This window comes from Rhopalosiphum padi, chromosome 1, assembly GCF_020882245.1.
Source record: "Rhopalosiphum padi isolate XX-2018 chromosome 1, ASM2088224v1, whole genome shotgun sequence".
NCBI classification, from domain to species: domain Eukaryota; kingdom Metazoa; phylum Arthropoda; class Insecta; order Hemiptera; family Aphididae; genus Rhopalosiphum; species Rhopalosiphum padi.
In genome coordinates, this window is record NC_083597.1 from 48,479,820 (window position 1) to 48,494,351 (window position 14,532).

The 14,532-nt window shown below is 28.5% G+C and overlaps 1 protein-coding gene across 1 annotated transcript in view; it reads left to right on the forward strand.

The window, feature by feature from the left end:
• Positions 1–14,532, forward strand: part of LOC132924344 (transmembrane protease serine 9-like) — a 16,845-nt gene continuing 2,313 nt past the window's right edge. The window contains exons 1-2 of the mRNA XM_060988592.1: positions 1–368; positions 13,958–14,268. Coding sequence (XP_060844575.1) covers positions 185–368; positions 13,958–14,268 — 495 coding nt within the window. The 5' untranslated portion in view covers positions 1–184. The remainder of the gene's footprint in view (positions 369–13,957; positions 14,269–14,532) is intronic.

The following is a 14,532-nucleotide window of genomic DNA, read 5'->3' on the forward strand; positions in this document are numbered from 1 at the left end:
CTGCGTCTCGTGACCAACGGTCAGTTGCACTGATTACCGGCACCACAGCCGGTCGTAGTGCGAAATCGTTTTTCCGTCGAACGTCATATTTCGATTTAAACGCTGCCAACGCCACCACCTTTATAATATTACGATTCAAAGCCCGCACCGTCTCGCGCAAACAGCAGAGAAACCGTCTGAGACGATGAAGTCTTCCGGGCCGGACCGGCCAAATGAGCAGGGACCTTCTCGTTGTCATTATCGGCTGTTACTGCGGCTGCAGGCCACCACCGTCCTATTGCTGATTCTGCACTTTGTCTCTCCGACCTTGGCCCTGAGGCGTGAAGCATACCGCGAGATTCACACCGACGACGCGGTCATACTTGAAGGTAAGGACTAAAGGCGACTTCTCGTCGTATAATTTATACGAGTATATAGGTAGGTATGTTTATATAGTCAAATTCGTTGTAAAAGATCATATTTTGAACTATTAATCTTTTCTGATAGATCTATTCTGAAACGACATATCTATTTATGTATGTTTTTATTTTACATATTATTATGTATAATATATAGACATTTCTGTCGTTCAGCACTACATTTTTGCAAACGTAATTTGCATTCTTCCATGGTATATCGTATTCAAATATGTTTTAAATATAGTTAACTGTATTCAAAAACTGGTTTCAAGTTTTTTTTTATTCGTTCGTATTTTTCATCTCATTAGATCGTCGTAAACATAATAATATGTGATGTTTCGACTGGAGGCCAGTCTAATTATAATTTAATCAGTTAAAATAATCGATGCATTCGTGTTATAACTAATAACACTACTTAAATAAAGATTTCCAAAAATAATGTCCAAATTTTAATTTAATATTTTATTCAGACGTAAAATTAATGAAAAAAATAAAAAATATCATAAATTTATTGTATATTCTGTATAACTATACAAGTAATGATTTTATGTTCTTATGAATTTTATTATAGTAAGATAAAAAATAAATTCACAATTTACGAGTAGGTAGAGGTAGTTCAGTGGCTTCTTAAATTAAATGTTTTATATCTTATAATGTATTCATATTTTTAAAATACCAAAACTTTAAGCGTTAAGTATGAAAAATGTAATTTTAGTAAAAGATTAATATTTGTCTTATAATATAATATAAAGACATGTTGTACTTATTGATCAATTGTTTTTTAATATCTTAATTTGTATAAAATGTATTAAATAAAGTAATAACTATTAAATACATTTTGATTCAGTCGATTGTCTTTTCATATTATGGTTTTATTTACACGTATTGTTTAACTGATATTTTTTCTAGAAATTATCCATTATTTGGTTTATATAGTCGATAAATTATGTTATTTACAATTTAGGGTTTAAGGAGTTTTTAAGTTGTTTTCTTGTTCATTAAACTGAACATAAAATTGTGTCATTGTTTAACTCTGTTTCAAAAATGTATAGGTACTATGGTATACTTATTATTGTAGTATATTTAAATTTACCTATACAATTAATAGCCTTATTTATTTAATTAAAATAAAATCTACGTAAAGTTTATATTTTATAGTATCTCATAATTCCTGTTGAAATACCCGAGACGAAATATTATTTATGTTTTTTAAATAAAAGACGTATTTTATAATTTATAATATAATAAGTATAAAGTATAATATATTGTTTGTACAATTTTTCTTTTGCGTTAAAAAAAATAAATAGATAATTGTTAATTTAATTTTTAAACCACATGCTGGCACCATTTATGATATTCGATGTAGCATGTGTCTTATAATTTATATATGCATCAACTATGCAATAAAAATCAAATCATATTACTATAGTTTGAAATATCTTATTTCTCATTGACCACGAATGATAATATTTTATCATTGTGTTGAAAATTAAATTACTTAATTGACCATAATATATAATAGTGAAAATAAATCATTTTAGAAATATTATATTAATTATTATTAGCGTATAATTCTGATTTCTGATGAGATATTGCATGTTAAGAAAGTCTATTATAAGTATTTTTGACTAATCGTCTCCTAACGAGTTCAATAATTTACTTTTCTCGACCATGGTAGTTCAATTATACTGATCTTTATATTACCCAACAGTTTTGACTTTTCATAAAATCATTGAAATTATAACTTATTAACTTTCTTCAAGTCGTAATTAAATAATGTGCTACATCGAGTACAATTATTACTTATGGCTTATGAACATAAAATAGTAAATATGAAACAACAATAATAATAAGATTGAACTTTTGTCTTGCCGACATATTATTTTTAATTATAGAATTTAGACTTTATATAGTACCACTTAATGTATACCATTATTATTATTAATTATATAATAAGTTTATACCGTCATAAAACAGACAAGTAATAAAATTTTTTTATTATTTAGGACTCAGGGGGATGGATTTTTGAGGTAATTGAAATTCAAATTGTTTTATTAAATACTCGCCTCTTTTTAATTCCGTGTAAATGTAATTGCGTTCTATTTAATCCAACAAAAACATAATTTATTCAGTATCACGCGTATTATTATAAATCTTGAATACGGGCGCGTCTCGTGAAAAATGTAGGACCTTGCACGTCTGTTCTATATGCGTATAATGTATATACATATTATATATTATGTATATATGTTTATATAGCAATTTATAATAGTTGTCCAAATACAATGTAGGTATACCAAATATAATTTTAATATTTATTTTGCAAACAGCACGTCTGTCAACTTCTATACTCGAAGTAAAGTATATATTTTAAACGTATACCTATTCGATTTCGGTGGGCGGTTATACTCACTCGAGAAGGAATACATCGCTATCATCCTATTATATACGATCACACTAAGCTCGTGTACACATTTTCATTATGTATTTGTACTCTCCTAGCAAACATATATTTTGAACGCAAAACGAGTGGGTATACTATTATCATCACGTTCGCATCATATATAGGTATTTATTTCATTAAATTATCGCAACAGTAAGGATGTTAGGACGCACACGAAGAATAATATTGTTATTGTTGAGCCGAGGGCTAAGGTTGGCGTTAAAGGTAGAAAAAAACCGAACGAAAATTACTGTATACTTACAAATGACTTACTCGGCCGATGCGAACACGTTGTCCTGCGTCAAGGTCGCCGGCCAATGCGACACAGGTTCAATGACAGCGACGGCGGAGGCGGCGGCGCAAAAAGTATCCGTTTGTTTACATGTGATTGCAATATGTATTTTTATTCGATGAATTCGTTGTCTGCTGCGATAATTCACTCCTTAAGTATAGATTAAAATTTATATTCGATGTATCATTGAAACACGTGGCTAAGTTAACGGGTTATTTACCGTGCACATAATAGGTAATATATTTAATATTGATTTTGACAATTCGCGTGGCTCATGCGTCCCGCGTGCAGATTTTCCGAAAAAAAAAATCGACGAACCATAGTAATAGTAATAATTTGATCAATCCCAAACGAGTGTCGCCCTTAATACTCTGCAGTTTATTTATACGTCATGATATAGCAAACAGTATTAATACGCGTTACGACCTAAGCCTAAATTTTTTTTAGTGTAAAAATATATAACATGTTACCAAAAATCAAATATAAAAAACGAATTCGGGCGGTCGTTCACACTATGTGAACTCTGGAACATTATGCAGATACCGTTTTTGGTTTGACATGGAGAGTCGAAAAAATCGTTTCAATAGAATCATACTATAAAATCGTAAGAAATAAAAAATCTGTATTACTAGGAGGCGAGAATGAACGAAAATTATGGTAGGTATCTAGTAAATTTTGGTACAATCTTATTTGAAATTATTGTAACCGTTATAAAGTAGGTATGATACAATTTATTAAGATACACTGTGTAGTGTACATCATATACATAATACATATCCAATACTACAATTGCGAAATTGCCAGTAATATTTTTTCTTCAAAGTAGGTACTCGTATGATGATGTTATAATGCATAATATTTTGATAGCCGTAACTGAAGTCTATATGTTGTTTAAAAAAAATTTAGAAAATTTTCTATAAAAGTAGCTTCGACCAATTATAACTCCATTAAAATATTGTTTGGTATAATATTTTAATTCCAACAACATAATATGTTATGTTTCTATAACGAATAGTTTTTGCAAAATTACATTTATGAACGCATTTGTTTTCGGTATAATATATTTCAAACAGATTACGCTCTAAAGTAATATGATTCAATAACAACTAAAACACATTTTTAACAATATGTGATTCTAATGAGATATTTTTCAACAAAAATAGTCGATTCCAAATGAATAATTTTTCAACTTTTTATGCGCACCTATCGTAACTTGTAATGTTTTAATAATACAGGTAATATTCGAGGTATATTCGATATTCACATATATATTTTGATTAAAACCTAAGGTCACCATTACGTTTTTAATGCATTTTTCTTGATAGCAAATTTAAATGTATACTTTTTAATATATGTAGGTACTGTTTAAATAATTCTTTTACTTCTAGATTAATGAGTAATACAAAATGTATATCTAACCAGTTTATTAGGTAAAATTACAGTCATCTATCAGACATCTCCGGCCGGATAGAAAATATCCATTACAGGACATTCCTACGTGTACTCTATACGAATTAAACTTCGTACACACACATAATAACAATATTAATATTCCACTCGCGATTTTGTATAGTAATCTATTGGTGACACACCAGATGAATACATTCTTCGTTCTATACTATTTTATGAAAAAAAAAATCCCTTTTCTGTATTAAATGTATTACATAGATTAATTAGTTAATACGATTATACCATCATAAATTAAACTACATTATGAAAATACACGCATGTTTTGCTGTTTAACTTAATAGGTTTTATAGGTTTGTCATACTTCAATATTTTTAGCTAAAATGTTTATAATTTTAGAATAATCAATTATTGATCGTTGTAAATAATGTAAGTGATGTACAGTGAATAAAATAATACGGATTAGTTGTCATTTATAATACAATGTGGTATAATTGATAAAGTTGATCTGTTGAGTATTTATTTCATAGCTGATTATAATAATAGCCTATACTATAGGCCTTATGTGTCTGAATGTATGATAGATGATACTATATATAGGTACATAAGCATATTTTAGGATTTAATTTAGTTAAATATTTAATATACCGGGAGCAAAATGTAACTTGCATGCAGGTGGCAAGGTCAAAACGAGTTATATAAATAAAATATATTAACACACAAAATATTATACTCTCAAATAGCGTAGGTAATTGAATTATTATAAGGTATTAAAATTAATCACCACTATATATTGTTAATACATTTTATACTCATGTGTTCAGTAAAATATTAAACTGGTATCATTTCAAATACAATTAATTTTATTAAATTGTATAGTATCACAAATTATAATTTATAACTAATCAAAAGAAATTAAACAAATGATATATATATATTTTTTATTGAAATGTTATTATTTGATATGATTAACTATAAATTTATGAGGAAATGTGTTTTCATGGTTTACCGTACCCTCAAATAAATTATAATAAATCAAACGTTTAAAACAAACATATTTTTTTATGTAAGACAATTACAATTATATATACTATATTATAAGTATAGGTATGTAGGTACCTAGTATTATGTACATAGAATTGAATGTAATAAGACATAACTTATTAATTAACACAGGTTTTACAAAATAACAGACAGTTTGATTTAATACGCATGTACTTACACAATAACTGCAGTATTATATCCCACAATTATTTAATTTGGTAGGTGTCTGAATCTATGAGGCCATCATACAATCAAATTTGACGTTGTGACTAATTTGTTTAAATACAATTTTCAAAAAAAAAATTCTATAGTAATATTATTGTACGAGTTTAGTAATAAATTATAATTAAATAAAAACGTTTTTTGAAGAAAAAAAGATTTTGAAAATCTAGTTAAAATACAACGGAAATTTTGTTATGATGTCAACAAGCACCAAACACGGTGAATATTAGTATAAATAAAATTATTTATTATAATATAATAATTTATTAGATAAAATGTTATATCAGTATTTATAAAAACAATTATATTATTATCACGACTTAATAGTCAATACAATTTTAGAATTCAAAAAAGTATGCGTTAATACTTTATACTTTATATTCATTAGATCATAGAAAATTCAATGCCATAGCCAGGATTTTTTTCGGGGGGGGAGGGGGGCTTAATTTTTGATGGTCAATATTATGACAACAAATTAAGTTTGCACTGTATTTCTGAGCCCAAAAGCCCCCCCACCGACTACGGCACTGCAAAAGTTCTAAAATTGAAATTTGAGGTTTGAGATCTATTGAGATGGATTTTTCAGACCAGGTATGTAAAACACAAATAAGTGCGATAACATATCATAATAGTAACTAGTAAGTTTACTTCTAAATGATTCGTTAATGATAATCATATTAATTATTAAGGAATTGTATCAAATTTAAATGTTAAATATATCGATAATCATAATTTAACAGCTAGTTTAACTTTATATACACGGCTCTCTAAGATACTGTAATATTATTGGTAGGTATTTGTATTTTAGTATTTACATCTTTACTTGCTTTCATAATTTACGAGTAGCATTTAATATGATTAAATATTATTATCATAAACCCGAAATATTCTCAGAATTCGGTCAGCGTGTATCGTGTAATTTTGTGACACATCACTCCATCCAAACAATTGCCCTAGATCTCTGTTTCGAAGAAATATTTTATATATTATGAGTACGTATGTAATTATAAATGTTTGTTTCAAGAGAACAAAAATACAACACACATCACACATTTTGATTTCCGGTTTCTATCAAATTTCTGTCCTAATACCTATAGCTGCGTCTATTCCATTTCTATAGACGTATTTAATACGTCTAGTATCTATATGTTGAGTCTAGGTTAAACGAATATAATACAGACATTTTCGTTATCAAAACTATCATTGGCGTGCGTCGTTATTCGTTGTTTAGATGTAGGTAGTATTGGACTCGAAATAAATAATATAAATTTATGCAGATTAACGGTTAAGCGATTTGACAATAGATAATAATGTATGTTTTATAGTGAGATGAAAAAAATAACGTTGCCAAAAATTCAATAGGTACGGGTTTCTTAATACGTGGATTGCAAAAATGACAAATCTTTTTTTATTATTATTAAAATTTATCCCCGCCACTCGAAATCTAAGGCCACTGAGCATAACATATCGGTTTAGAATGTTTAGATAAAATTAGGTTACATTGTTAATAGTATTTACAAATGTAAAAAAATATATACATTCAATTATATTGTTATATGATATTTGACTGATAGATTTATTTCCGATAAAGTACCTAAGGAGCTTAAGCCATTTAAGGATATTGTTTGGTTCTGGGCTTAAAGCTTCAGAAAGATAATTAGAGATTCCCAACTAGTTTCTTTTCTTCTAATATACGTTCTGTATTTAGTTATATATTCTTAAAGAAATTATTTAATGTAAAATTTGGTATGTTATGCATTAGTACACTAGTAAAGACGAAGAAAATACATATAATATTATGATAGCTACAGCAAATACATATGGGAGGATTTTCTTTTCTCAACAAATCCTTTTACGTTTAATGGATTATGAAACGCGTGGGTCTAATAAAAACGATCACTGCTTTTAATAAATACTGGATTAGGTGTATTATATTATTTATATTATTGTAATAATTGTATAAGTTGGACAGGTAGGTACCGTTGAACGAAATACAACTAATACAAATGATTGGGTACATTTTGAATGCAATTATAATTTATATAATATAGTATATGATTATACTATCATTGATTTAAAGTAATGCTTATCTATCTATATTTTGTCAGGTTAAAAAAGTTTAAAACACTCGAAGTTAAATATAATCGGAGACAAAAATTAATATTTAATCGAACCGGAAGTGCGCAATTGGCTTGTAAAACAATCAGATATAGTAAAACCGAGATATATGACTTGTTAAAAATATTAATTCCCTTTGTCGTTATGGACGATGTCATGTCTTTTTACGTTGAGTTTAAATAATATGGTTTTCGTTTTACTCGCACAATAACTCGTTATACAGCATCTGTTTATCACGTGTGGGACGAATTGTAAACATTGTCTGAGATAAAACAAATTTGCAAAGTTTCTTGAATAATATAACAGCCTACGTACCTATAAGTACATTATAAACAATAAATTCGTTAAGTCCACTACTGCTCGGAGATCAACTTACTGTACCAGTGTACACATTCCGTCAAACATAATAATTATATATTTAAATAATATATATATATATATATATATGATGGGGAGAGCCACTAGCCACTATTGTTTTTTGTGAGATTATCAAGGGAAGTAAACATGTATATTAGTTATGTCTAATAAATAGAAATTTAAATCCGTGGTCTTAAGATAACAATTCGCATTGTCATATATAGGTATACCTATGTTAATCAAGTACCTAGTTGTACATAAATTATACATAGTTCGGTCAACCTATTAGTTATGAGTTAGTCACCTTCACAGAATGGGGTTTTTTTTATGTCAATAAACTGTATAAAATATTATAAATTATACGAATAAAAATATTAATAACTACGACGTATTGATAACATCTTTTATTTTATGAGTACATTATACTCTAGGCAGCGATTGTGCGAATGTCTACTAAATGATATTTTCAAAAACAAATCTTCATGTTGTCAAACGTCTAATTAAGTTTTAAAAAAATATTATATACAGATATATATATATATATATATAGATGTGATCCAATTTATTTATTTCAACAACACGATAAAATTACAATTTAAAATTATAAGTAAAAATGTTAATATTTAACACACCCAAATACAGTTTTCTCTAGAAAAGTATGTTGGAACATGGAATACATTATATATTTTTTATATTATTTCAGCTATGTGTATGCATATACATTTATTATAATCATCATAATAATGTTAGTAGTGTTTATACCTATCTGCTGTATTCAAAATTTAACGTATTTTCTAAACTAAAATAAATTAACCACGAGAACGGTGACACCGATTTTGGAGAAAATATGATAAACATATTTTTTTACAGTTGTTAAGCATACATACATATACTTAACAACTGTTCCGTATGTCCACCTAAAAGATCGCGCGAATTTTATTTTCAAATTTATCGTTTTCACTCAGTTTGGGCAGGTTATGTGGGTACCGCTATACATACCTACCTATATTATACGACCAAGACGCGTTATTGGTGTCGTTTATGCGAATTATATTATTATATAGGTGGTGTACACAGTGATTAGTAGTAACTTTTATTTTGCGCAGTAAAATAACCTACAAACGAATATAAAATGTATAAAACGCAAATATATTTATTTATACTCGTCTTATAATAATATAAATGTAGTATACACATAGCATCCCCTCTATATATGGCAGTAACCCGAGCGTGGTCATGATGTGTGCATTAGAGTATATTGACCCACGTTGACTGTTCAACTTTTGATATAGTATAATATTATTGCGAATGACCAGTTTGGAAGATATTTAAAGCGTAAAAAAAAAAGAAAAAGAAAACAAAGTGGCCGAGTCCAAGACTTGATTGTTTATATATATGTATGTATGTATGTACATAAACTACTCTGACCGCTACGAAAAAAAACCATCTATTTGATATACAGAAATATTGTTAAAAATACATTAATATAAATGGCGTGCGAATTTATGAGTTTGAATGTGACCCACGGAGACGTATAGATCGTGTGGGTATTTTGGCAGAGATATAATTGGTTTTGTGTGATAACACTATATGTATACCAGCTATATATTATACTTATGTAGTATAATATGTGTGTGTGTCGTATGTACACCAGGAAGAACGGGAACAAAAGTGAATTTTAAACACGTTTTTGGTTTTATAGCCGATTCCGATTTGGCTGTACACTACCTAATGCCAGCTATACCCCATATGTACCTATGTTCAGAGGTTTGGCTACATTTTAAATAGAAGCCTATACCTACTGTAGTCTTATCATTTATTACGAATTGACATACCTACGCACTAAACATTATAATATTATTATTTGTTATATCGGCAATTGACATACAGAGAAGCGAGTATATATCCTACAAATAATGATATTGTTGTATCTATACTCTATACTTCTATAGTGTTTGGTGATGATAGAGCATGACTATATATTATGATACATTTTATATAGTTTGTACTCTGTGATGATATAGGTAGTTATTATTTATGACTTATTAAACCGTCGTAACCGCAAAACGTTATTTATAACTTAATAAAATATTTAAATAATAATTGGTTTCTTTTTAATAAATTAGGTGTTTATATTGTATATATTGTTCAAATAACTTTCACCGGCGGGGCATTGGATAAATTCATCCGGTGATAGATTTGCATGAGATTTGAATTCGGCTTTATAAATTTATACGGCACGTATCTATGCATGTTTAAAAACATAAAAAAGACAGTATAACTTATATAGTTTATACATCATGAAAAATTATTGTTCAGCATATTATTCTGACTTAGAGGGTGGTCCAGATAACCAGATCCTATTTTTAATAATCTTCATAATGTAAAATGGTGTTTATGATGTGATTTATATTTAAAGTATATTTGAAATATTTAAAAATGTGGGTATATAAAATTAATCTTAAATGCAAAATACTGCCGATCATTGTTGTAGAATGTACTACTGTGCATTGCGAGGTCTGTCGCAATGGAAATTTTATCCAATACGCATATAATATACATAATATTATATTGTACATAATTAAAAATACTATAATATATTAGTTTATAAACAGTTGTTTTTGTTTTTGTTTTTAAACCATATACCTACGTAGTTACGTGTTGGTTGATACTCAGTTCGATGAACAGCTTTCTAACCATTTAGTCTTTCTATTTATTTTCGCGGAAACCAAAATGATACAATTTATTAATCATATATTCGATTATTACTAAAAAAAACAACAGGACTTTAGTTTCATAAAAAACCAGATCGTTTGAGATAATAATATTCATGTTATGCTCGAATTACAGCAGACAATATTATTAATATATATATACATATATGTATATAATCGTGCATAGATAAACAATTTAGGTGTATGTACCTACAACGTGTAATTATATCGTATCGAAACTGACGCCTGACGCGAAAGATCAAAGCGCGGTTAACACGTCTTTATATATTATATTCGCGGTAGGTATAGGTTAGGTTAGCCAAAGTATTTCGCAGAATTATAATATATCCGAAAGGCTGATATAATATTCTTACAACGCTCGAATGACGCGGTCGTGATAATATAATATTCATTATTAGAGAGAGAAAGAAAAAAAACAATTCCAGTAAGAAGCGAAAAAAAAATTCATACTCGCGCAAATAACACAGGTATATAGGTGTATATTATTTTGTTTTTGGTTACTTAAATTACATATTATAGCGTATAAAGTAAACTTTACTATGTATGCCACCTGTATCGTTCGCCGGAAGCGTCTTCGTGTTTCGATTAACCCGCGTGGCGCTATATATGATAATAATATATATAGCGTATCGCAACGGTGGTCCGTTTTTGCACGATTAATCGGACTGCCGCTGGGTCATTAGCCCAGCATCACTATATTAAAACATTACTGAACCCTATAATCATCGTTCATTAAATTTGCGAATGTCGGGAAAAACGCGTGATATCGCAGTCACCTCTAGATGTATACGACAACACACGTCGTATTTGATGCGTGTTCAAATCGATGACTGATAAAACGATTATTAAACACCTAATATAATATGTTTACTACAGAGGGTTTATCATTGGCGTAAATAAGGGTGTTTGGAATGGGGAGAATAAACCCCAATAAAAATCTCTAAATCTCTAAATTGAATTTTTTTAGTACAGTATATTAACAGGCACGATAAGAATATTATTGTAGTTTTTAGTAAAAAATGTGTTGAGAGAATAATATGACAAAATCATGAAATATTTTACCAAAGATATGTTTAATAAATGTGTTTTGTGTATATTGTACAATTTAAATTAAATAATTAAATATTAAAAATTATTTGTATTTGTATGCCATATTTCAATAAAATTGTGGTGGATTTGAGCCCCCTTGAAAACGAAACAAAATTGAACTAATTACGACTTAAATATTTGTTTTAAAAAATAAAACTATTTGCAACTATGGGTGTAATGATCATCATCTTTATAGTGACAAGTGACATAATGTTTATATAATAGGTGTACGACATGCGTTTTGTGTTTTATTCATATAACTAGGTGGAGCCCAAAGGACTAAGTCTCCCCAAATACATATTTTAATAGTTCCCAATATACGTATATATACATATATAGTCACAAACAATGTTTTCTTTGATGAGGTAAACAATTGGCAATGAACTTTTATACATAAACTGTAAAAATATGCGGTACGATTGTTTCTCAAAATTTTTTATTTTTAATATTGAATGAGGTGTGTATAGTCGATTTATTCTAGAAAAGGAAATATCGGATAGATACATTGAAGGTATATAATTTAAAAGATTGATTATTACAAATTTAATTTATATTCTCTTAAAATCCTTTAATTTAATGTTTTATTCGTTTAAAGTAGTCAATAATATATTCTATTAATATTATTTTAAATACTTGGTATACAATGTTTTATGACCTTAAAAATGCAAAATATTCTTTTAATATTCGCAAATATTTCTATAGCGTATTAAATATTCTCTAATTCCTAATAAAACATGCTTTTTTTATGTAAAATTATTTTTTTTTTTTATGAATTTTTATGTTTCATGAATCGTAAATATATCTTACTCACATTTAAGTACATACACTAGAAACTAATATATCAAATTATAAAAATCCTACTTCTAATTATAGGCATTAAGCTACTTAGAAATATTTTACATACAATTTTCGTAAAGGGAGTAGGCCGTAAAGTTAGGGTATAATAACAATATTCACATAGATTAAGAAAGACAATATTAGCTATATTCATAGATAATACTAAGTGGAAATTTAGTGTGAACTTAGTTAAAATCATAATTTTGATACTCATAAACATAGCTATACAAGTCCAGTGTCTACACCTATATAATCGCGAGTATAGTGGAACCGTGGAGGTCACCTAAGATTTTCTATAATTATTTTATTCATCCTATTCTTACTAATGGAATCGAGGAGCGAGATTAACACTTAATGTATTATAATTTAATAATAATATTATTCTAATAGATTATAAAAACCGTGTAACGAACGTCGTCATAAAGGCTTTTATTATTGCGCGCGTGGCTGGGCTAAGCTTATTTATATATAGCTAGGTACATATATTATGTACGTATAGGTACGCTTACGCGCCTCGAACCGGTCTCGATAACACAAAGTGCGCTGCCTGCAGACTTATCTTAAAATATTATATTATTATTTAATGTCACTGTGAACCCATATTTCTGTTTACTTGCGTGTAAACGTGTAATTCTATATAATATTATAATAGGTGTAGCAAACGTTGTCCTGTATAAATTATTGATGAATATACGTGATAAAATAACGACAGTTCTGTCAGATCGACTTGTGTATTATTATATACATTATCATACTGTACTTATATTTGATCGTATGAACCCCATTGGTATTCTTATGTCGACTATATATTATCATAATTATTAGATAATGCAATAACTGCGGACCCGTGTTTTCCGCGCTCCTTTGCGATGGTCGATAACATAATATTATTCACATTGTGAGTAGCGGTGGCAAATAACTGAAATAACGTTCGAATTTAAGAACTTAATCATAACATTTGAATTTTTATATAATATTATACTCATAATAATACGGGTCTGTTTTATTATTGTAGCATATTCTGTGGATCAGGAACATTCAACAGGTCGTGATATCGATCACCGTCATGATCCGCTGATGAGTAACAGCGGTAGCGGCCCTCAAGGCACCGACGATCTCAGTACCGTCAAGACGTCGAGGACGAAAAGACAGAATTCGTGGTCGATGGTATCAGGCCCGTGTGTGACGGCCAGAGGCACGTTGGGCAAGTGCACGAGTTTTCGACTGTGTTATCCGTACATTAAAATGCCAAACTTCCAATACTGGGACTCGTGGATGGTAGGAATGTACGATACGTGCACATACATAAGTATCGACCACAAACAGGTGAATACCAAAATAACATTTAATAATATGTAAAAATATTTATAAGAATGCTAAATCAACGTCCGTATACATTTGATTTTTAAAAATACAAGGTTTTATTGTTCAAATATCCTTTTATTTGCTTAACGCATTTTTATCAAATATTTTTTACTCTAAAATGGATTATCTAACGGATTTATTTCAAATGATAAAATAATAAAATAATGTTATGAATAAGTACATTATAAATTATATTTACTATTATTTTACGTACACAAAAAAATA